This window comes from Rhinatrema bivittatum, chromosome 1 (genome assembly GCF_901001135.1).
Source record: "Rhinatrema bivittatum chromosome 1, aRhiBiv1.1, whole genome shotgun sequence".
NCBI lineage: Eukaryota > Metazoa > Chordata > Amphibia > Gymnophiona > Rhinatrematidae > Rhinatrema > Rhinatrema bivittatum.
The window spans coordinates 17,515,618-17,541,771 of NC_042615.1; the positions used below are offsets into that span (position 1 = coordinate 17,515,618).

The 26,154-nt window shown below is 43.6% G+C and overlaps 1 protein-coding gene across 4 annotated transcripts in view; it reads left to right on the forward strand.

The window, feature by feature from the left end:
• INTU (inturned planar cell polarity protein) overlaps positions 1-26,154 on the forward strand; it is a 257,263-nt gene that overhangs the window by 102,272 nt on the left and 128,837 nt on the right. For all 4 annotated transcript variants that reach the window (XM_029589506.1, XM_029589682.1, XM_029589593.1 and 1 more), the window contains exons 6-8: positions 2,349-2,438; positions 3,402-3,479; positions 4,543-4,732. In XM_029589506.1, coding sequence (XP_029445366.1) covers positions 2,349-2,438; positions 3,402-3,479; positions 4,543-4,732 — 358 coding nt within the window. The remainder of the gene's footprint in view (positions 1-2,348; positions 2,439-3,401; positions 3,480-4,542; positions 4,733-26,154) is intronic.

Here is a 26,154-nt window from a genome sequence, read left to right on the forward strand (position 1 = left end):
ATTGTGAGGGGATCCTGAGAGACAATGAGCATTTCGGTTTTATTGGCATTCAATACTAGGTTGAGGTTTGAGAGTAAGTCTTTAATAGGCTGTAGGCATTCGTTCCAGTATGTGATGGTTTTTTGAAGGGATTCCTTCAAAAAGGGGTAGTAAATAGAAAGGGATAGTAAATAGAAGGGATAGTAAATAGAAAAACAGCGGGCCCCGCCAAAATCAGCAGTGTTGCCAGCGGGGCCGCTCTGCTTTTTCACTTACTAAGGCTACGCCGACCACACCGTCAATTTTGACAGGGTCGCGCTGCATTTCTTTTGCTAAGGACCTGCCGGCCGTACTGCTCTCATTGGGACATGGTGCCTTTTTTGTAGCGGCGCCTATGGCCGTGGCCATATTGGCCATAGGCACACTACGGCTCTGAGCTTTTGGGGTAATTAGGAATAGTAATAACATCTTTAGTCATACACGTGGATTTCTGTTGTTAGGTTGGTGTGAATCTCTCAGCTCATCCTCAGTAAATAACAGATGTCTTCACTTTCTGCTACTGACAGCATAAAGAACTGCATCCCTTGACATTGACTAATTGGTATAGAAACTGTGTGGTATACCTCCGATGGCAGAGCTATCCTGATTAGTGAAAATCACAAATAACTATAGAATCTATTTATGGACTATACAAGGTTGTAGCCCCTAGCTGTTGCACCAACCTTCTTGGGTGGGGGTGTTTTTTGGTCTTCTATAGCTATCAGCTTCCTCCTCTTTTTTTTTTTCCTGTTTCCCTTTTGTCCTCTTAGAATCAGAAGCAGCATTCCTCTTTTCTTGAGGCATGTTATATGATTCATTCTCAAACATTAAAGCAAAAGAATGTGTGCATTATCATTTTGCAATACGATCTGCTTTGCTTTGTAGGTATTGACATAACTTTTACATAACTTTTTTTACATAACTTTTTTTACATAACTTTTTTTACATAACTTTGTAGGTATTGACATAACTTATTACATGTATGCTGATGACATACAAATTCTCGTTCCAATCTCCTCTACGATAGAAGATGCCATGTCAAAAGCAGCCTCTCACCTTGATGCAATCAGAAACATGTTAATCCACCTCAAATTATGCTTAAATATGAGCAAAACTGAATGTATCCTAATTAACAGAAAAAACCTTGGATTAAAAACAATACCACCCTTTCACTTCGATAAGACCCTCATCCAACTTAAAGAAAACGTGAAAGACCTGGGTTTTTGGTTAGACATTGATCTAAATTACAAAAAACACATCTCTACAAAAATTAAAGAAGGCTTTCATAAACTTCAAATAATCAAACACCTAAAACCTCTTCTTCACCCCCACGATTTAAAAACCGTACTTCAAGCCCTCATCTTTTCCGGCTTGGATTACTGCAACTCCCTTTTGATTGGTCTACCAAAATCATCTTTGAGGCCCTTGCAGCTACTTCAGAATGCTGCTGCCAGATTTCTAACGGGTAAAAGCAAATATGATCGCATTACCCCTGTCCTCAACCAATTACAATGGCTCCCAATAGAAAAAAGAATTGAATACAAAGTTCTTTCATTGATCCACAATGCAATCTACAAAGCCGACTACACTTCCTTTGATGACATTATACACATACTTTGCCCTCAACGCACAACAAGAACTTCTAGTAAACTGCAACTTGTGATTCCCTCACTCCCAAATGCCAAACTATCCTCCACCAGAAACAGAGCCTTCTCCATCATCGGACCAAAACTCTGGAATTCACTACCCCACTTCCTCACCGCGCAAGAAAACTCAAAATCCTTCAAAAAAGAACTAAAGTCTTGGCTTCTCAACCATTCTCTTAAGGACAACTCTCAATAACTTTATACTATAATCCCTTAACTGCCAACTTTAAATATTCCATTTGGACAACCTCTACTGATTCAAGCCACTGATGCCTCCTTTTTTGAAGAACCCAGTTATATCTGCCTATCTATTCAGTGTATCTACCCTGTTTACACTATGTTCTTTGTTCACATCTCTTCTTTTGGTGCCATTTCCCACTATTGTTAAATTTAAAGTTTAAAATCTTTCAATGTAACAAGTTGTTCTATATGTAAACCGGAGTGAAGGCAACTATGCTATACCTCGGTATATAAAAAAATGCTAAATAAATAAATAAATATTTTTTCTTCAAGGTAAATGCAGTATGTATGCAAGAAAAGCAAGACTAGATTAGGACTTAGTGATGACCCAGAGTTTTCTTCTCCCTCCAGAAGCAGCTCGTACTTGGTGGATAGTTTTATGACCTGTAAGCATTACTGTGGCATGTTGCAGCTTACAGATGTTTTCTGGCTTTGTTTTTCCAGCTCTTCACTGATTGTGAGTGGGAAACTGGTTCATGTGGCTTACTGGAAGGAGTCTGATAAGCTGCTTCTAATAGGCCTTCCCGCAGACTGGTAAGATTTGATTTGGAGATATTTCTATTTTATCTGTAGAATACTTGCCAGGTTCTTATGGCCTGGATTGGCCACTGTTGGAAACAGGATGCTGGGCTTGATGGACCCTTGGTCTGTCCCAGTATGACATTTTCTTATGTTCTTATAAATGAGGCAACACTGCCCCACAGCCCCCTTCCCCTCCAATAAAAAGGAAAGGAGAATCTCGGAGTATTTTAAAAGCAACCAAAACAGTAAAAATATCTGAATGTTTAGTTTTGTCTTTGCCATGCCCACGCTGGCAGGTTTGTTTCCAGCTCAAGGCATATCCCAGCTGAGCTGCAGGAGTGTGATAAAAGAATCCAGGAATAGTCACATCATCTGTACGCCAAAAGGCAATTTCTAAGCCAACTTGCCAGTGTGCAGAGGAGAGAGAATCTCTTTGCAAGGGATCGCAGTTCCCAGAGCTTTGCTCCTGCACTTTAACTCCATGTAGTAAGCAGCATGTTGCGTTTGTTTCACATTAATTTCATCTTTTAAATATAGTTGACCTGATGTATTAAAGGGGTTTTCTCCCCATAATCATACAATGAGATAAAAGCTTTCATAAGTCAGCTCCCGCGTTTTACTCGTGACTGGAAACGGGAACACTAGCCAGGAGATGTGGTTAGTGCAGTTGGTGTAGCTGTGTTTAAAAAAGGATTGGATAAGTTCTTGGAGGAAAAGTCTATTACCTGCTGTTAATCAAGTTGACTTAGAAAATAGCCACAGCTATTACTAGCAGCAGTAGCATGGGATAGACTTAGTTTTTGGGACCTTGTCAGGTTCTTATGGCCTGGATTGGCCACTGTTGGAAACAGGATACTGGGCTTGATGGACCCTTGGTCTGACCCAATATGGTATGTTCTTATGTTCTTAATGGACAACGATTTCTTTAAATGCCATGCAGTCTTTCACAGTTGTAATGTGTTTCTGCTTGTCAAGGGTGCCTCTCTCTCAGCTGAAAAACATGATTGTGGATGTAGCTCGGACCTTGAAAGTGATGTACGGTTCCCTGAGCAGGTACAGTAATTGCTTTCTCAAGCAGAAATATTTCTGAATTTCTGATCACTAGCAAACTGGAAAGCAGCTATAATGCCGCCGCACGCATGCACACATTTTTGACTGGCCCCTGCTTTTCGGTTTGAGCCTTGATGAGGACAGAGGGCTCAAAAGTAAGTCCCCACATTTTAGCTAATGCAAAAATCTAGGACTTGCAAAAAAAAACAAAAAACCCCCCAAACTCAAGTATGGGATGGAGAGCTTTAATTCCAGGTGTTCTCCAAGGTTAGGAGCACAGCTGGATGTAGACATTCAAATATATTCAAGGAAGAGAGAGTTAGCCACCTAGAGGGTCATTTTCCAAGGCTTTTCTGCGGGTGAAACTGTGCTTCGCTGACAGAAATACCTGTTATAAAATTGCCAGCCCACACATATATCCTGCATGCATGAGCGGAGACGTTCCCGGGGGTGGGCTGGGGCAGGAGTTTGCACTTTTACATTTTTCAAAAGTGTGTGTGTGTACAATTTCCTGAAAGATTTCTGCGCACAAATCAGCAGCTGTAATTATGTGCAGGTAGTTTTAGTGGTGTCATTTTCAAGTTATTTTATTGCAGTTTTATTCTTTGTTAGTATGCCATCATTTCAGCACTGTTTGTTACTTTGCTAAACGCCTTAGAAATATACTGCATAAGATGGAAAATAAATGATTCAAAAATAAGAAAATAATATTAATAAAACTGTTGTAACTTTTGCACATATTTGCTGTCCACTTTATGCAGCTGTTGGAGAATTACCCCTTTAATGCTCAGAGCAGTCTGTCCCAACAAGTAAAGTTGTTTCTTTAGAATCATATCCACACTTAATGAGTTGTGTCGTTTGTTTATGAATTTGTGCATCTGTCTCTGTGCCCATATATGCATGTGTAGAGATTGCTTCATTGTCAGTCGTTTTTGTTGAATTTAACAAATAGGTGTTAGAGCTTAGATTTAGGTTTTTTTTTAAGTTTGCTGTAACAGAAGAGGCTTACACATGCGAGGCTCCAGCTTCTCCATGTTATTTTAACTTGCAGTTCATGTTTGTTCAGTGCTTTCTGCCAGGTGGAGAATGTTCCTCGTCAGGATCATTTTTTCAACCTCTTCTTCCAGCGAGCCCTGCAGCCTGCCAGACTAAATCCCAGCGCTGACCCCAGCGCTCAGCACTACGATGCCTGCAGCGCTCTGCTTTTAGACAATCTTCCGGGCGTGCGCTGGCTGACTGTACCAGAAGATATCAAGGTAATCTCAGTCTTGAAAGCATGTGGCAAATTAAATTACTTCCAGCGTTGCTGGTTCAAATAGTTTATGAAGTGTAAGGAAGAAAGGAGTGCTGTGTTGCAGCTGGCTGAGCAATTGTGCTGCCTGTGTCCACCTGATGATTCAGGGGGAGAAGTTCTCAGCTAGCGGGAGGTCTCTCTGTTTCTTACTAAGGTCAGAAAGTAGATTTTCTTTGGTCCTTCAATACAAAGTTCTCTCCCCCATTCACAAATCTATTGTAAATGAAAACACGCACCGGCTCAATCCCCCCTTCCTTCCTCACGTCTCAACGAGACCAATTCGGACCATCCTTCAAGGAACATTGCACCTACCCTCCCTGAAATTCATCAGACTTACCTCTACTACTAAAAGAGCGTTAACTCTGGCCGGCCCTACCCTCTGGAACTCTGTGCCGCACGAACTCCGCACAGAAACCTTTACACCCAAGTTTAAAAAAAAAATTAAAAACTTGGCTGTTTCAGCAGGCCTTCAGCTAAATGCCTCAACGCCTCGGCTATCTCAATAGACTACCACTGTTCTCTCTCAGCTTCCTCCCAAGTGCCCCTTTCCAACTTGTTTCAGTTGGTCACCCATTAGTTTTCCTCCCTTCTCCAGTTCTTACACCTTACTCTTAAATCACTTGTCAAATTAATTCTCTCCCATTTGAACCTCCTGCTAATTTATTCTCAATGTATTTATGCTATTCTTACTTATATAAGCTGTATATATTATTATTATCTTCTTTGTTAAATGCTTAACCAAAGTTACCCTTTGATGTTTATTGTTTGTTTTTCACTGTTCTGTGTTCTATGTAAAGGATACGCCCCTTTTTGTGGCCTTTCCATTTTGTTCCATGTAAACCGGTACGATGTGTAAACGGCTATCGGTATATAAAAATGTTAAAAATAAATAAATAAATATAGATTCATCTGAGCTTTGTGAATCTTCTGACACTAAATCTACATAGGATGCAGATCCCTATTCAAATTCTTTTTTCTCTGTTTTCTTCTTTTCCTTGTTGAAATCTAAAGCTGGAAGCTTAGTTTTAAGTTATTCCCTGTGTTTTTCCAGAATTGGAATCTGAATAGTGTCATCTTTATTTGGTAGTTATTTTATATATGTTTTTTAAAGAAATAAGTCCAAAGCTTTTGGATGAAAGAATGTATTTCCAGCAATGGTGGTAATAGCAGCAATGGCTCTTCACTTCCAGATGGAATTTTTGAGAGCAGTATCAGAGATGAAGTAAAACCAATGCTTGAGATTTTGCCTTTTTTGTCGAGATCAGAATCTAATTTCTTTTGTGCATATTTTCTCTACTTTCGGAATCCCTATGTGTGCTACTAAGATCTTACTTGGCGTTGAATGGTCCATACCATAAATGTTTCATCGCCGATGTTTCCACATCATGATGGCTCAGCACTAGTATCTCCGACCACGGTGTTTCTGTGCCAAAGACTTTGCTGTTTGACTCTTCAGCGCCAATGATTCTGCATGATGAAGCTTCCACACCGAGGAGTCACTGTGGGCTGAGGCAGTCGATTCTTGATTCTTCTTGCATTTTCCTCGCAATCTTTCTGAAGAAGAATTAGGTGGTGATATTTCTCAACATCTTTTCTTTGACCATCGCTTTTCTGATGAGCTTGAAAGCTCGTATTTAAGTATAAATTCTTGAAATTCTATGGTCTGTGGGAACATTCTGCCACAGGGGCTACAATTCATGCTGTTGTGCTTTTGACCTAAACATCAGAGGCAAAAATTGTGTAGATCTGCCACAGTCATTTTTTTTGTGACATTCAGTGCAAGATTTGAAAGGGCTCTTTTCTTATTTCTCAGAAGAAGCCTTCGAGAATATTTTTTGATGAGAAAATATGGTGGTAACCTGAGAGAGAGAAGTTCAACCATTTGCATGAGCGGACAAAAATAGACTGAGGGAGGATCACACAGTGACAGTAGTGTGGGAAGTGCCATATATGCTCATAGCTGAGGGAGAAATGACTGATTTGGCGTCATAGGATGTTGCCCATCTTGTGTATCTGTTTGCATTGTTTGTCCAAGGAGAAAGAGATGTATTGTTATATTGTTGATATTGATATTCATTGATTTTTCTGTAATTTATTGTGAGCCCTTAATGATTCAGAACCAACATCAAGAAATATTTCTTCACAGATGGGGGTAGTGGATGCCTGCCATGCCGTTCAGGAAGAGGTGGTGAAGACAAAAGTGGTGAAAGAATTCAAAGGGGCATGGTATAAACTCTGTGGATCTCTAAAACTAGAGAATGGAAATGGAGAAAAGAGAGCATGGAGGTAACTTGCTGTTACAGCAGTTACTACCCTTAACCAATAAGCTTACATACTGTTAGAGCAACTCCATCATTGCTCTCTTCTTCAACGGCAAGGAGTTACAGGGAATTGGATTCAGACGGTAACCAACAAGGGCCCTGATTTTTATGGTTTGGGAAACTGATAAGCATGGGGGTAATCGGCAGATACTACCATACGCTTGCAGGGCAGACTGGATGGACCATTTGGTCCTTTTCTGCCGTTATTTGTATGTTTCTTAGTGAGAGTAGGGAATTAAATTTTGATGGGTTTTAGTATAGTTTTTAGTTCATTATTATATATTGAGCTATAATTGATATGTTTTTTATATTGTTCATGTATTGTATTGCATTGTATTTTTATGTACTGCTATGTGTTAAACTTTGAATTGAGGAGGGTGGTATAAAAGTACCCTCATCACATATAAGAAAGTAGAACTACTGATTAGCATAAATCCAGAGCCTTCTGTCTTTTCGGGGTCTAACTGTGCTGTCTAATGCTGGTACTCTGGGTATACTGTGTTCAACGACCATGGGGTGAACGACTGTGCTCTGAATGAGGACTGGTTCTAGAGAAAACTGGAATCTTTGTAGATTGTGATCCCTTTTCAAGAACAAACAATAAAGATGTCTTAGCACATGACCACGCGTTCAGTTGAGTGCCTTTAGTTCGACATCCTTTTTCAGGCATGGACAAAAAAACCCCAAAACAGGCAAAGTGGTTGTCGGATGAGGGAGGCTTGGCGGTGAAGGCTTTCACCCTCTCCCCCTATAGCAGGGGACCCAGTTGTACTCATCCAGGGCTGGCTGAGCTCAGGCTAAAAATAAATAAATTAATTAATAAATGAAGAGGAGCAGAAGGCAGGGAGTAGGGAGGTTTTATTCCCCTATTCCTTTCTTACTGGCTCTTCCTCCCTCGGCGTGAGTGGTTGTGTCTTTCCTTCCTCCCTCTCACTTCTTTGGGGGAGTTTAGTGTGGTGCGGTGGCAGCACGGGTGCGGCTGGTTGAGCAGTTTCTGGCTAGGCCCCCACTTGCAGGCTTGCTAATTCAAACTGTGTGGTAGGCCATGGCAGCATTTCCGCGCACTTGTTTGTAAGCATGATTGCCATGCGGCAGAGTGATGATGTAAACACGTACATGTGCGCCCACTGATGCGAACAAGGTTGAGGCATATATTTGCAGCCTATATTTGTGGTGCGCCTATTTGAGACTGAGCACCAAATTGAGCATGCACTGAGCGCTTAATGTGAGCACATGCTGAGTGCCTTCGTGAGGGTGCACTGAGCTAGGTGCCTACTTAAGTGTGTACTGGGTGCCTACTTGAGCAACAGCGTGCTATGGCTGTATTTGAACGCGTCTTTTATTTGGGCGCACAAGGGAAGCGAGGCGGTATGGTACCAGTGACAAGTCTAGGGCCTTGCAATTGTTATGTTTTTGGTGGATTCTTAGTTGCTGCAGTGATGGCCACTCCCATGGGGAGAAGCCCCGCGGGGAACTGCAGTACCAAGCTAGACTCAGATACACAAACTCAGAGAGAGTTTTTATTGTACAGCTTGTAGAGTTCACCAGAGGTGGCAGTAGTGAGTAGATTCCTGCAGCAGCAGTCTTGGGTCCTCTGCTGAAGAGCCCGTCCCACAATGGTGGTATAGGGAGCTCCGATGCAGGTTTCCAATGAGGAGCTGTAGGTGAGACAGACTGGTAGATGTTAGATTACTCACACTCTTGTAGCTGTAATGGTGGAGTTCCCAGCAGGTAGAAGTTATAGTAGTAGGCACCAAGGTAGACAACTCAAGCCCTCGAGGAGCGAGTACCTGGATACTGGATAGGCACCTGGAAAGAAGCATAGGGACCCCGAGGAGTGGGTACCCAAGTTAGTAAAACCCTGGAGGATAGAGAGAGCTTCCAGCAGCAGCGAGAAGCGGCAGAGCAGCTTAGAATGGACGAATCCAGTTCTTGCTAACTCAAAGTCAGTCAGCAAAATGGGCAGCTAAATCCCCGGATGTTGTGACGTCACTCGAGGGGGACGCCCCTGAAGTTCGCGCCAACGTTGGAATAAAGACGTGGGTAGCACGCACATATCTCAAAAAAGATATAGTTGCGATGGAGAAGGTACAGAGAAGGGCAACCAAAATGATAAAGGGGATGGAACAGCTCCCCTATGAGGAAAGGCTGAAGAGGTTAGGGCTGTTCAGCTTGGAGAAGAGATGGCTGAGGGGGGGGGATATGATAGAGGTCTTTAAGATCATGAGAGGTCTTGAAATAGTAGATGTGAAGCATTATTTACACTTTGGATAAGTAGAAGGACTAAGGGGCATTCCATGAAGTTAGCAAGTTGCACATTTAAGACTAATCGGAGAAAATTCTTTTTCACTCAATGCACAATTAAGCTCTGGAATTTGTTGCCAGAGGATGTGGTTAGTGCAGTTAGTGTAGTGGGTTCAAAAAAGGTTTGGATAAGTTCTTGGAGGAGAAGTTCATTAACTGCTATTAATCAAGTTTACTTAGGGAATAGCCACTGCTATTAATTGCATCAGTAGCATGGGATCTTCTTGATATTTGGGTATTTGCGAGGTTCTTGTGGCCTGGTTTGGCCTCTGTTCATTGCAGTAAGCATTAAATGGGTTTCAGATTCCTAAACCCTTTCATCGTGTATCTTAGCTGTAATGCAGATTTAACTATTCAGAAGCACATTCAGTCACATTCTGCACCTGTCCCAATGAAAAGCAATTTTCCCATCTCTGTGTCTGGGAATGTTTTGGATTTTGGTCTTCCTTACAGAGGCACATTTGCTTGATGGTGCTGGGAAGGCTTTGCTTTTCACTTGTCTTGTTCTAGTTTAGCTTTTGTTGCTCACATAGTGATTTGTACATCTCTCTGGGCACACACTTGAAGCTGAGGAGATCACACTCCAAAATGCTTGAGTGTATTAAAAGTGAGAGAATTAGCATAGTTTTGAATTTGTAACTTGGCAAATTCTTTTATTAACTTAGTTTTCCCTATAAAGAGCTTCCAAAGCTTGACAAATAGGGCTTTGTCAAGTGATGTAATGGCTGCTGCCCTAGATACCAGAGAGACAATACCAGCTCTGTAGTTTAAGGGAAAAGTTGAGTTTATTATATTCTTTCACCATCCAATACACTTTACCTGTAGCATGCTGATTAATAGCACTTCATTCAGATTCTTTTGTCACTTTTCTTTCTTTTGTTGAGCATATTTCCAGTTGTGTATTTCTTGCTTTCCGCAGCTTCTAACGACAATACTTATGCTTGACTGGAAATCCCATGGTAGCTGAAGTGTGGAAGGAAAGCTTTGCATGAAACTCAACCCTTTGGTGCCCTCTTTCTACTAGCAGACATTGCCCCCATAAGCGCTCCCTGTTCTTGAGTCTAAGTGAATGATCTCTTCAGTATTCCCCAAGTGGGCAAAAGAGAATCGCTTTTTATTTTCCGGGCCGAAAAGCTGTGTCATTCCTGAATTCAAGACCTAAGCTCTTAATGGATCTTGAAGTGGTAAACTGCTGTGAGGTGCACTTTTTTTTTTTTTTAATATTGGCCTCTGTGCTTAAGCATGGATCTTTTAGTACTTTTCATCTTTAACCTTTATTACATTGAGATAATTTTAAAGTAGGTCCTTACCTACCTCCCACCCCTAAAGTTTGAACCTGATTGGTGAATTTTCATGCTGCTAGCTTTGGATACTGTACAATTAAACATAAAATAATTGTTTTTACTCTGATTCCATGGGATGGTTTTAGATTAACTAATCTTAATCATCTAGATATTTTTATTATGAAGGTATTTGTATTCACTTATGATCTTTTATTTTAAATTATGTGATTCACATTTCAAAGGTTACTCATTTACTACCACCTCAAGAGGAGGTAGAAGAATTAGACACTATGCAACAGGAATCCCCAAATTTAACATCATTTCTAGAGGCCTCGATAGATTATATTTCTTGTAGAGCTACTCTGCTAGTATCTTTTTGTAGAGAACAGGACAAGAGTTTAATATTGCAAAAATTCTTTAAAAATAAAGATTTTCTCTTTTGCGGACGTAAAGTCCAAGTGTTCCCTGACGTCGCTCGTAGCACGCAGCTACGGCGAAAGCAATTTTTGGTATTAAAATCAAGGGTCCTAGTGCTAAGAGCGTCTTTTTATTTAAAATTCCCATGTAAGTGTCTAATTGTTCTTCAAAACAATAAATTTATTTTTCTAGAACCTACCCACCTTGAGGTATTTTTGACGGATAAAGAACAGGGGTGAGAGAGACTGTAGGAAAAAGAATGAAATAGTCTCTTTCAGTATAGTTTTATACAATTTCCTATTAAAGTAACTTAGGTTATTGTTTCCTTGTAAATCCTCCCATTATTGGGGACTTTATATCTGAAGTACAAATAATTTTGTTGAGATTTCTTATTTTAATTTCATGTACTAAAGATAGTTACTTGATTTTTTTTTTGCAAATGTAGAAAATTTGTTGAAAATCTGAATAAAAATAAAAGGATGATGGTGCATCTATTTTTACTGGTGTGGGTTACAGGCCTCCGACTCAAAAGGAAAAATTAGACAGAGATTTGATCAAAGACATCCAAAAGGTGGGAAAGAAGGGAGAAATGTTGAGTGTTAGAGACTTTAATATGCCGGACATAGACTGGAAAATCCCTTCTGCAGAATCAACCAGAAGTAGAGAGATAGTGGATGCCCTGCAAGAAGCTCTCTTCAAACAAATGGTAATGGAACCCATTAGGGAGGGAGTTATACTTGACCTAGTGCTCATTAACTGGGATAATGTCTCAAATGTCCAGGTAGGTGTCCACTTTAGCACAAGTGATCATCAAACAGTATGATTTGACATCGCAAACAGGATACAGAGAAGTCACACAAAGACCAGAGTTTTGACTTTCAAAAATACAGACTTTCCTAGCGTGTAGCCAGATGGACTCAGGACCAGTGGGTTAAGTGCTCTTCTGCTAGCAGATGGGACACGGAGTCAGATTTCAAAGCTGACGTCACCCTAGATATACTCCTGCAATGACCTCAGTTCTTCAGTATCTCTCCGTCTCCTAGCAGATACGAACACTATCCCACACATTAGAATAGTGTTAAGGATTACAGCAAAGAAGAAAAATATTTTTACCTTAAAGAAGATCGAGCCCCGCTCTCCTGCGGTGATACCTAAGGGTCCCTCCCCCAGTTGAGAATTCCTGAGGTGATTTTCGATGTCCCTCAAGAGGTGTGCCTTGGTCCGGTAGCCAGTTCCCAGCGTGGACTTAGCCCCCATAGTGGCTGAAAGGCAGCGGGTGCACAACAGAGCGCGGCGGTGAAGGTAAAGCCCTCTCCCCCCGCAGCTGGAGACCATCCCGGCACGCGATCGGTAAACGCCGAGACCAGGTTTAGCAGAAAACTTTAAATTCAGGTCTCTGGAGCTCAGATTGTCATACCTTGCGGGCAGGTTCACAACAGTACCCCCTTCTCAAAGACCCCCTCCTCAAGCCTCTTGTCAACAGGTTGGGAAGAAGGTATTCCACAAACCATCAGGGGGCAATCAAGGATCCAAGGACAGAAATTGGAAGTTCTTGGCGAGGAACTGTAGCGATGGTAATACTGTAGCGGAAGTCATGGTGAAGAATATTGAAGATCCAGGCAAGGCGTAAACAAGACACTGAAGACACAAAACAGGCAGGATACGAGATTGCAGGACAGCAGACTTGCATCTCAGGTTCTGTAGATCAAGGTGGCAGAGTTCAAGGGCAAGATATCTAGGATGAACAAAAGGCATAGACGAGCATTAACTTGTAGTGAAGACTAGTTCTTGATTCACAGTGGTAGCATGGAAAAGACGAATCCAACTTCAAGCTGGATTTTATAGCTGTGATGATGGAACTCAGAATAAGTAGACAACTTACCAGCTGATTTTGGATAGCAATGATATCAGGAGGACTCAAATGGAAGTCCGATGTACATAGCTTAGATGATGGAGAGTTACTCCTGGAGGCAACTTTTATTTAAAGAAGATGGTGAATTCAACACCGAGGGAAAGGCCCTCAGTGAAGGTCGTGACCAGAAGGCCCATGGGATCTTCACCACTGGAAGCCCAAGATCCCCCCGGGAGGAGCCCTTGAGGATCTGAGCTGCTTGGACTTAGAAGCGGGCACCTGGGGACGAGTATACGATGAGAATTCCAAAGGATGTGAGTTGAGCAGGAAGTCTGAACCGAGATATCTATATAATATTCACCATTGGAAGCCCAAGATCCCCCTGGGAGGAGCCCTTGAGGATCCGAGCTGCTTGGACTTAGGTTGGGTCTGTAGAAGGTGGAAGTCCGAAGCTGAGCAGGCAGCAGAGACTAAGAAACTCAGGATTGTTGCTTCCCAGCTGGCATGGCTAAATGAGAAGTCTTTACAGATTGGTACGAGAGTGAGCGACTTGGGAAACCTATGAATACTTCAGGCACACACAACATAGTGAAGTCACTCTCAGACTTGATGGTCAGTAGGTGTCGCTATAGTACTTATGCAAGGGACTGTTTCCTGAGAATAATTGCTCTGATGACTGTGAAGATGTAGTCCCCTTAGTATTGGGTCAAGGAGCCACTACGATGGATGGCATTTCAAAAAACAGGCTCGAAGACAGTGGAGAATTTCATGGATATGCAGTGAATCTCCACGGATGAATAGTCAAATGCAGGCAGTGGTTGTCATCCTTGCAGAAGTGAGTCACTGGTGGAAGGTACCGGGGATGAAGAATACTCAGTGAGTTCGTTGAGCTGTACGGTAGAGCAGAAGGCAGGAAATCAGGATCCTCCAATACAGATACTGGTAGCTTGGGATACAGCGTGAAGGACGCTAGAGGACTCTTGGTGGCGAGCTCAGGGTGCAGAATAACTCATGAAGTTGATCCTGGGTAGGATCCAGTTGCATAGAGCGGAGGCTGGATCAAACTGTGGATTCAAGGTGATTCACAGGAAGGTGACATCTGTGAAGAGCCAACAAGTAGTCCATAGCTGGAGTCTCACTTGCGGATATGAAGAGAGACTTCTAGTTGAAGATGGCTCCTATGGCAAGCACTAGGACAATGCAAGCAGGAGCGGAGTCAGAAGCGAGGAGATGAGGGTGCGTCTAGGGTGCAGGCACCTCCTGCTGGTCGTAAAAACCCTAGACGTGATCTATGGAGAAAGGCTGAGAAGACTCTAGAGCCAGCACTAGGCTAGTGCAAGCACAGGATGAATTGACTGGGATGAAGTGCAGACAGGTCACAGGTGCAGGCGCCTCCTGCTGGTTGGAAAAACCAAGACCTGGGGTGGTGTAAAGTACACTTCAAAGACACATACTCCCTGAAGCTTGAAGATTCTTGAAGTTGAGGATGCTGGTTGTTGGATGTGGAACCTGGGTGTAGGCGCCTCCTGCAGGTCGTATGAAACCCAGGGAGCTGGACCACATTAGAGTGAGAAGAACGGAGATGAACACTGAAACTGAGGGAGGCATCTCCTGCCAGTTGAGGAAGTTCCAGGACGAGTGAACGCAGAGATTGTCTGGATGCAGGCGTCTCCTGCAGGTCATGGGAACCAGGCAGCTGTAGCGGAGAGACATCAACAAAAAAAAATAAAACTAAAGCAAGCATTAAATGTCCAAGAAGTTAAGAGCAAAAATTCTAGGCAAAAATCAAGTTGAAGGAAGTCCGGAAACTTGAAGAAAAAATTTCCAAGCAAAATCAAGGCCAAAAAGTCCAAAGAAAACTGGAGCCCATCTGGCACAGCCCACCGAGCTCATGGCCTTCGGATCCTGTTACGAACCGAAGGCTTGGAGGCTTTTGGATCCTGTTACAAGCGCGGCCTCCGGCAGCTGTTATGAACCAAGGGCATGGAGGCCTTCAGCTATTGTTACGGGCTCGTAGGCACGGTCGTTTCTAAAGCAGGTGATGTGAGCGCTTGGGCCACAGCATGACTTAGAGAGGAGCCCCAAGACACACCACGGGAGGTGAGCTAGTGCGAGCATGCGTATCAAGGAGCAGGACAAGGCTGAAGCGAAGACCAGGATACAAGGTCTGCCCCTCTACGGGACCTGCACGCCCCAGGATGACCAACAACGCAATGTTGATCGATGAACAGACCTCTGACCATTCCAAGCCCTTTTGGACCTGCCACTGGGTACAGCAAAAGGCGGCAGGCTGGACAGAGGACGAGGGCAGACAGAGTCCTTAGAACACAGAAGACTTTGGACGAAGACTCAGGCGAAGACACTGTAGACGAAGGCAAGGATCAAAGCGCTGGGTCGAGACTGCGACGCAGCGCGCCCTACATAGTCCACCCACGGGACTGGTCGCGGACCCCGCTGGTTTCGAAGCAGACTCCAGGAGGGATAGTGGAAGCTGATACCGAAACATGACGAAGATACTGAAGAGGCTTGCACCGGGGCGCACCCTACACAGTCCACCCATGGTCACGGACCACGCTGGTGCGGAACAGGTAAGAACAGAGTCTTGACATGGATGGACACGAGTTGCAATAGGCTCCGAAGACCAGGACAAGACCCAAGCACAGGATTCACGATTCTCAAGGATTAAAAACTTAGGACTGAAGCAGAAGTCTTCCAGAGGGTTGCACTGCGGCGATGAAGATGGCCTTTGTACCGTGAGGCACCCCACACAGCCCACCCGTGGGACTGGTCACGAACCACGACAATGGCACGCCAGGAAAGTGGACATCAAGGAACAAAGGCATAGAGGCAGAGGCGAAGACAAAGGCAACAGGAAGGACATCAGGAGGTACGAATGAAGAACATCAGGAACATGAAGACATCTGAAGACACGGACAAAAGACGTCAGGAACCTGAAGACATCTGGAGGCCCAGATGAAGGACATCAGGAACATGGAGACGACTGAAGACCTGGACGAAGAATATCAGGAACATGAAGACAAAGCTTGAGGAGGGGGTCTTTGAGAAGGGGGTACTGTTGTGAACCTGCCCGCAAAGCAGGAGAACACCACAGAGGACCTGGACCGGAGAGAAGACACAGCCAACTGTGGAACCCGATCCGAAGGCCAGGAGTGACTGAAGAGGAACCCTTATATATGGCTGAAGCAGGAAGTTGTCATCAGATGGAGCTCGGGGCTTGTCCGGCCGCGGGCCCTTTAAATATAGAGAAGAGGCGCGCGCCGGCACCCAAGGAAGGCTGGAAGCAGATGGAAGCAGCACCACGGTCAGCGGCGCTCTCCTGCACTCGACACGGAGGTGCAGGCTAGCTGCAGGCACCGGCAGGGACAGCCTCCCTACCGGTTGAGGATCCCTGCAGCGGCGAGGATGGCTCCCTGATATCTGAGGACGCCAGGAGGAACATCGGGGAGTCGGAGAGGTATCGGCCTCGTGAAAAGGCTCCCGGCTGCTTGGCCCTGCCAAGCAAGGCATAGGATGTCTGGGGAGGAGCCCAAAGGCAGCGGCAGGCTTGCCGCGAAGAAACAGCGTTGGCGGCCCGACTGGCCGCATGAGGTAGGGGACCTGCCTGCGCTCCTTGCGGGCAGGTTCACAACAGTCAGGGCAGTAATTGTTAATACAAATCATGAAAACGACCCAGGCATATTACTTGGTAAACGGTGAATGAGAGTACAAAGTCAAGTAGCAGCCAAAACTGAGCATATGTTTTCATTAGAGGGTTGAAAACAAGACCTGTATAAGACCTTTGTCAGACCACTTCTGAAATATGGGAATCCACTGAGCAGCTAGCCAACGTTGCAAAAGCAGTTTTTTAATTTTTACCCCACTTTTCCAAATGATGCTCAAAAATGGCTTATAGCATTAGCAGAATTTAGGTACAGTAAATCCAGAAAAATGCCTCTAAGCTCATAAAGAAGACATAAGGGTTTACATATGCTGAAAGATTTTCCAAGCCAGCACTTTACCTTACAAAAAAGGGGATTTAATTACAGTATATAAATATATCATTGAAACATTTGCCAGCAGAGGCAGTCATACTATTACCCTCAATAGCTTCCATAGTAAGCTGAATACATGTTTAGAGTAAAAAAAGATCTGTAGCCATATGATGTAGTCAGGCAAGGGGAACAAGCTGCTCCAGTTACTTAAGTGCATATTTGGGGTCAGTGCTGCAGAATTGGCTTCAGATGTGCACTTCTTTTGGATTAACGTGATGGCCTCTTGTTCTCTATCAACCTAACCCAACTATGCAGTTGTAAAACAGCACTGTAGAGCTATGAGTGAATGTTTTAAAAGATTTTGGAAAAACAAACCATCTTTCAGTACATTGCTATCTTAAATGCAGATGAATGGAATTCATTGTGTTGTCCTTTCTTTTTTTTCCCTTGCAAAATAGAAATCCCAGTATAAACATTTGTTATTATTGTGGTGATAAAATAGCAGCGCCAGAGCTACGATTATGTGTAAAATAGTGATTTTCATGCAGAGAATTTCATTTTTCCTGAAATTGTGTGTGCATAATTTTATTCCCAGTTCATATCCGAATGCCACATTTTCCGAAAAATCAATTTTTTTTTTTAAAGATAGAAAAGGGGTAAACCATCTCTCTCCCCATAAAATATTTAACTTGAAACATATTCAGGCTGGTTTATGCTTGATGAATTAAAAAAAAAACCACACTCATTCAGTTCGGAACTCAAACTTCCTACACAACTAATAGTTACCCACGGTCGTGCCTTGTTGTAGGTTTTAGATTTCTAAAGTTTCTTTTATGCTGAATCCGTTTAAAAATCTGTTTCTCTCTGTGCATAGTCAAAATTAATAATAAAGTAAAGCACAAATCCTAGTGTTGTGCCACATTCCATGATGCCCCCTAACAAAACTGAGTATAAATTAAAAAAACAAAACAAAAAACAGACCTTCCCAGTCTACAGATGCAAAATCAGAAAGGGCTATCCACAATGAAAATGTGATAAAAATACTCTAAATCAAAATCATATGATCTGTGGAAATGGATGCTGGATAAGTGATAACTGTTAAATAGGTGGTAGTATGATAAAAAAAATCACGTAAGCAGGTAGTTAATACTTTCTTTGTAAGGTACGTCTGTCAGAGAACATCATCTGTGATGTCATTTTTGTGAAACTGTATTCAGTGACTTCACAATTTCCTGATTTTTATATTAACATGTGAGGGAGTATATAGGAAACTCCCGTAGAACACCTTAAAGGACCGGCCATGGCTATCTGGCCTGGTCCTCTTTAAGGAGGAACTATGGTCCTGGGATGGTGCTTTAACCAGGGGATAAGAAGACAGATCCCAGAAAGCTTAGGGAGGCCTCATAGAGAAGGCAGGAAGCCATTGAATAGGCATACCACTTCAGTTTAAGGACTTTGAATTGCCTTAAGGTCTACAAAGATAAGCAGCCTTTTGTTCTGTATTTGTGTGTGGGAACCAGCCAGAGTCTGCCTCCCTCCTGCCTCTTTCCCAAGCTATGGCTGCTCCCCATCAGGACATTACACTATAATAATGTTTCTCCATTTCAGATTTATTATGGAATATGTTTATGACCACAGACATTTACCAATACTTACTTTTGATACTTTGTCTGATGTGCAAAGCACTTGCAGTGCAAATTAACAATGCATACAAACCATATTCTGCTGCCTGCGCTTAATAATTTCTACCTTTTTTAGCCCTGCTCCAATTGGGGAGCATCAGCTGGTTAGGCCCTGCTGCCTTTCTCATCTCCCATGCACTTTTTTTGCTTCCCTTTGGTTAAGCCCTTTTGGAGCAGGCTGAATGGGGTTACCCATTTGGGAGCAACCAGAAGGATTAAGACCTGCAACAGTGAGAAAAGGAAAATGGTCTAGTCACTTGCTACTTGTGGCCCTCATTGTTGTCCTCATCAGTCCTTCTGCTAGGGAGCATCAGCTGATTAGGCCCAACTCCCTATGACAGTGTTTCTGTAATGGAGTTGACTGCTGTATGGTCCTCCTGCCTGCAGGAGTCCCCAGTGAATTGCAGTGTGCCCTGCGCAAATTTGCCTCGAAGGCACATTTAAAAGCCGGCCTCATCATTGAGCCACCTTTACACCCTAGTGCCTTATCTTGCCTTGTCTAGATTCCTCCGTGGACTCCGAGTGTCTTGGTTGCCTGTCCCTATTTTGCACGAGTCCTTCTTGTTCAGCCTTGTTCCTGTCTTGACATTCTGGTGTCTTGTCTGTCTGGTCCCCGGCTTACCTTGCACCCTCTTTCAGTTTTGCCCTACTTTGGTCTTGCCCTGTGTTTGTTTAGCCTTGTTCCTGTCTCATCTACTTGCTGTCTGTCCTTTTAGTGCGCTCCTTGTTCTGTGTCTTGTGGCACCCTCCTGACCCAGCAGCTTATGTTGCCTTTATGGGTGCCCTCTTGTACACCTGCCTCGAGTACACAGGCAGAAGACCCTGCAATGCTCTGTCCTGGACTCCTGAGCTGTTCTTCTCCTGGGGATTACCTAAAACCAGCCTGTGCGGCCATGACAGTTTCTCAGTCCTCTTCTGGAGGCATACCTAACCAGTCGGGTTTCCAGGATATTCATAATGAATAGACCCAAGAAACATGAAGGTAGGCGATCTAAAAAAGCCGTTAAGGCAACAAGAGGGGATAGATGCCAAGAATTGGAAAAGACCTTGGCATCTATCCCTCTTGTTATCCATAATGAATATACATGAGATAGATTTGCATACCCTGGGTCTTCAATAGTATGCAAATCTGTCTCATGCATATTCATTGTGGTAATCCTGGAAACCTGACTGGTTGGGAAACACTGCCCTTTGATATCATCTTCAAGCAGTTTTTCTGCTGGCCTGCTCTTGAAGGACTGAGCAAATGGAGTCACTCCTTTGGGAATGACCTGGTGGGTTTGCGAGGCTGTTATATTTGTTGGGTGGTATTGCTTTAGTTTTATTCCTTCCCCACTGTGAAACAGAAGGGTGGGATTAGAAATTGTAATGAGGGGTTTTATTCTATTTTTAGTTTGGGTTTTTTTTGTTTGTTTTTTGGGGGTTGTTTTTTTTTTTTTTACTGTTTATCAAATCAGAACATACACATAGCACTGAATAACAATACAGTTCACGCTCACAAACCAGAGTGACGTACATCATCGCATCACTATACAGTATCTTCTATTGTGAATTAAAGAACTTCCAGTATGGGCCCCAAATCTTGTACAACATCACGTTATTGTGTAACATAAAGGTTAGTTTCTCAAGTAATGCTACAGTGTGAACCTCAGTTCTTCAGTCCTCCATAGTTGGCACAGACTTCCACTTCCAGGCTATTATAAAATTAGCAGCGTGCAACATCTGTTGAATCAGCAATCTTTGATGTTTACCAAACCTCTGATCTTGCCATAACCCCGGGTTCACAGACAGACAGCAGCCTACAATCTGCCCAATAAGACACCCCACTCTCAGCCAAAAAGCAGAAATGAGAGGACACTCCCACCACTCATATAGGTAGGAGCCTACCTGGCCACAGCCTTGCTAGCATAATGGAGAGGCTGAAGCCGAAAACTTAGAAAAAAAATAATGGGCATCTGTAAGCGTGCATGATCAATCGAACCATTAGCTCTGCTCTTTTGGCACAAAGAGAAGATTTATGCGCTCCACGCCAAATCCTTCTCTACTTTTTCAGGCCTATTTGGATCCCCAAATCAGCTGTCCACTGCCTTTCCACTTTCCAGACTGGTGCTTTATCCAGGCCAGTCTAATTGCTCAATACAAGATCAAACATACTTTCCTCCGGGGAAAACCCTTTGTAAAAGCATGTTCCAACGGTGTGGGAGAAGACCAACACCATTCCTCATTTTCCCTCCTAGCTAACTCCCACTTCAAATGCTCATGATAAGACTGTATAAAATCAGCAATTTCCCCCCTAGCCCCGCAGACAGTGTAGCAAATTACAAAATTAACAAGACAGCTTGCCCCCCGCTCCAAAAAAGCAGGGCATATAACTCTTCCCAGGGACAAACGGGAAAGCAAAAGGAGAACTGCAAAGGCTCCTCAGTGAAATTTAGGAAAAGAAACGTATATACAGCTGTTGAGAACGTCAAGGAGCACCATCGGTGCGACAGCCATAGCTCGTTGTATCTTTTGTATCAGCACACGATCAGCCTACACCAAATCACATATCTCCGACTTGCCACCATCAAACACCTGCAAACGTGACTGGTATAGCATAGAGTATCTCAGTCCCAGATTATGCAACTCCCATTTGACCTCCACAAATATGACTCTGTGGTGCTGCACATCTGCCGAATAATCTTGAAAAATTAATATATGATGGCCCTGGAATTTGATCTCTTTCAGTTTCTTGCCTGCATCGAGAAGACAGCATTTATCCTTGTCATTATGTACCCTCACGATCACTACATGAGGCCGCTCATTCGCCTTGAGGGCAGACTCCAGAGCCCTATGGGCTCTGTGCAACTTTACTCTGTCCCCCTTAAATGTGGCATTTAGCAGAGCTGGCAGCCAGGTAGAAAAGAATCCCACCAGGTCCAAACCTTCAGCCTGTTCCGGCACTCTGATGATCTGTAAATTGTTGCACCGGCTTTGGTTCACTAGATCATCTTCTTTTTCGACCGCCGACTTGTGACCATGTTCCAGTATTGAATTGTGATGGAATACCGATCCTAACTTGACTATGATTTTGTTCTTATGACACTATAGTTCACTTGTTAATTGTTCCTATGCTTCACTGCTCTCCTTTTGGTTCTTTGTACCCCCTACCCTTCCCCTGTTATTTGAAATTTCCGTTGCTATTGTTCGATGTAAACTGAGGTGATGTTTCGACTAACATCGGTATAGAAGACTCTTTAAATAAATAAATAAATAAATAAATACTTCCAGGTGTTTGGTAAGGTTGTCTAGCCGTGCTGTGGCCTTGCCCACTGTTGAGATCACTTGCGACACTTTGTCCACAACAGACTCTAACTTTGCATCCAGACTTGAATGAATTTTATTGCCAAGCTGACTGTTAGCCACCTGAACGACCTCCGCTATTTCCATGGGAAGCGAGCTTTTGGCCATATTTTCATCGGATGCCATCTCTTTACTACAGGCTGCCTGCTTGTTCTCCATTTTTCGGCAAGTCTGTTTTGCTCTGACAGTCTGATCTCCCCAGAGCATCAGTAGAGATTTTTTAGCCACCTTTTCTGCCATGTTTGGATCGGGTTTGCCCTCAAAATCCAGAGGTTAGAACTGTTGAAAGGTCATGGGGCTGAAAGCAAAGGAAAGCTGCGACTGCCTAGCACCGCGCATCATGTAACCATATTTGTAGTTTTGAGCTGCATGTATTTATATATGTATGTGTTTTGAGTTGTATCTTTAATTACTTCTTTGTGGTGTACTCTATATTGAATCTTTTTGAAAATGGTGGAATATTCATGCAGAATGGAATATAGCTGTTAATGAAATTAGGGGGAGAGTTTTTGTGGGGTTTTTTAAAAATTTCTTTTACTAATTTACTTATTGGAAATTGCAGTGTGTTGATTTGCATTGATATTTTGTGTTGCCTTGAGGAATAGAAAAAGAGGGGGTGTTGCTGAAAAATAGTTGAAAACATCTGTCTGGAGGACATAATTTTTGAGGAGCTGAGAGGAGCAGCCTGAGTCTGGACCAAGATAACTTATGAGAAACAGTGTCTAGTCCAGAAGAGAGCCATAGAAAATGGAAAACTGAATTTATTGAAGTGGAATTACAAATATCGACGAAGAGCTTGTTTGGGATGCATTAGAAGCCTATCAGAATGTAAAGAAAGCTCTATACTGGCCAGAATTGGAGATCTGAGTGTCCGTGATGAAGGAAAAGAATGCTGACGTGCTGGAAGTGATATACAAGGCAGAAGCAGGTGGTCACGAGTCTGTTCATATTAGAGGAGGGGGTTTATGGGATGAATCCCCCATTATGGACTAGATTTTAAAAGGAGCGTGCGTGCATCCATTTGCGTGCGGATTTTATAATATGTGCGCGTTGTCACACACATGTTATAAAATATGATGTCCACGTGCACAAGTGCACCGGATTTTAACATCCATGTGCGCATGTGTGGGCAGCCTGCGACTCACGTGAGGGGGGGGGTTTATTAAGTACGCGCGGTGATGCAATTGGGCCTAGACCAGGGAAGGAACTTCCATAATCACATGAGATTTCAGGAATGTACCGGTTCCAAGGGGAACCGGTACTCAGCACCAGAACCAGTAGGGATCGCCTCAGGCCCTCAGCCTTGATGGAGGGTGATGCCTCCTCAACCCGGGGCCATATCAGCTGTTGATGGAGCCTTCCCGAGCTTGGACTTTGTTGCGTCCGTTGGTCTCAGACGACTTCTACCTCTGTGCCTCACCTTTCTTCCTTCTCTCTCCTCAAGCCCTGGGAAGATGGCTGCTGCTGCATCTTCATGCCGCTCTTTCCGGCGTCCCCGGATTGGGCAATGGCGACAGTGTTCGCCATGATTTCCTGAGGGCCTCCTAGGGGTGCGTATACCACCCATGTCATGGCGGGAACCTCGGGGGAATCCCCTCCGAGTGACGTCATCTCATCCTGGTATTTAGCCTGCCCTTCATTTGCTAACAAACTGAGTTAGCAAGGATTGGATTGCCTCCGGTCTAAGCTGCTCTGCCACTTCCCAACTGCCGCAGGAAGCTCTCTCTCTGCCCTTTGGGGTAATTCATCGCTAACCTGGGTACCCACTCCTCGGGGGCCCTTCTGCTCTCTTTCAGATGCCTATCTGGGAAACCGGGTACTCGCTCCTCGAGGGCCTGCTCTCCCTAATCTGGCGTCTGTATCCGATCTGCTTCTGCCTGCCAGGATCTTCATCAGTACAACCTTCTACTTCAGTGAGTACTAACCCTTTCAATCTGTTTCAGCTTCAGCGCTTGGAGTCTACATCCGGGACCTGCCTCTGCTACCCTGCGCTGTCTATCATCTACCAAGCGTGAGACTGGTCTCTTCTGCTGAGAACCCCTGGACTACTTCTACTGGGTTACCTTCACTGCTGTCCCCCGAGCAGTACCATCAAGCTGTATAATAAATACAAATTCTCTATGTCTGCGTGTATAGAGTCTAGCCTAGTGCTGCGGTTTCTCATGGGGCTCTTCCCTGTGGGAGTGGCCATCACCGCAGTACCCAAGAATCTACTCCTACACCTCAAAACGATAACAGACTTATGCGAGGATGGTAACCGGTGACAGTACGTCCTCGACCTCCCATGGTGCTCGGCCCGGTCTTTCCCCAGAGCTGAGAGAGACAGCGATGAACCAGACTTGGACCTAGAGGAGATAGGAAGAGGCTGGTCCCCAGTGCCTAACTCGACTTGGGAATCCGACAGTGGAGAAGCTAACACGGGACTGGTAGCCCCCAGTCCCTCCTTATCCCGAGGCAGCGACACCCTCGAACTCCAGACTTGCTTCTCATCAGGTCCAGAAATAAAGCTGCGCGGATAACAAGTTGACGTACGCCATGGTCAGCTTTTTTAAAAGGCAGATTTATGTGCGTAAGTCTTGGCCCTGCCCCATAACACCCATGCCCCGCCCCTTCTTTTTGACGCACACACAGGTATGTACACGCATACTTCGCAACTTCTTAAAATGCACATTGCTCATGTGAGGCCCACGTACGTGCATATGTGACCGTTTATTGCATGAACATCGCTTTTAAAATCAACCCATAAGTGAACAAAAAGAAGGGATTAATCAATTTAGTCATTGACAGACACTGTCATATCAGACCCAGCATAGAGTAGATGTAGGTCGCAAACTGAGTGACCAGTTGGGAATGGACTTGAAGAATTCAGCAATCTTTTTGGTTTTAGAAGAGAAATAATCCAAGAATTGATTACAGTTTGGAAGAACAGATGTGACCAAATCATAACTCCCTTGTGGAGGCTTTATGACATTTTTAGCAATACAAAAACACTTTTTGGAATTATATCCAACTTCCTGAATGCATTTCTAAAAGTCAAGTTTTTTGGTATTAAAGCTAATTAACCTATAATGTTGCAGCTTAATTCTTCCAGCATGTGCAAATTTCAGCATATTTTAGTTTACGCCTTTTGCGCTCAATCCTTAAAGAGTGCTTGGCAGAAATAACAGGGTTAGCCATGCAGGAGAAGGACAAAACCTCTCCTCCTCCTGCTGGCTTACACTGGCATTTTTGGGGATTGGATGTGGAGGCGGGGATGCTGCTCGCCTGCCACTGTTTTTCATGTCTGGAAATCAGGAGGGAAGGAGGCTGCTCACCCACTATTTTCATGTCCGGATATCGGGGGGGGGGGGGGCTGTTGCTTGCTCGCTCGCTACTATTTTTCGTATCCAGGGATCTTGGGGGATGGGGTGGATAATGCAGCTGCTCAGCCACTTGTGGGGTTTTTTGTGGGAGGTGGGGGAAGCAGCTAACTTTAGGACTGGAATTTTGACAACTAGAATTAAGTTGGAGAACTTTCCCTGGCTAACACTGATATTCAGTGCTAACCAGATAAATGTAAACCATACCATGCCCTTTTTTATCCACCTATGTTTTAGCCATGTAATAACTTGCATGGCTAATTCTAGTGTTACCTTAGTAATAGCAACACAAACTCCCTCTACTACCAGGAACAATGTGTAATAATTCAAAACCCTGCAAAAATATACTTAGAATTTGTGGCAAACCTACCATACTGTAACACACTAACTGCCAGACTCAAACAGTAACAACCCTACTTATCAAAAAGCAACACTGCAAATCCTTAAAGAGCGCTTGGCATGCCCTAAAATACCAATACACCTATTAGGAAAACAGAACAAGCTAGGCTGTTATAGATCCCTCCACAGAGACTACGTTTTAGCCGAATACCTCACCTTGGTCACTCATGCAGAACACAGACAGACCCTCATCAAAGCAGAATAAAGTGACCATAAAGAAATGTGCAGACAAACACTGAACTGGAAACCTCAAGAAACCAGACTGTATATACGGTGTAGTGGATAAACAGAAACATCACTATTCCTCATAAAAAAATTTAAAAAAAATAGAATGAAGCAATATAAAACATCAACCATACTAATAAAAAGAATAACATTTCAAAACAACTGATGAACAGAAGAACATCCTATGATTTAAAATTCATAAAAATTT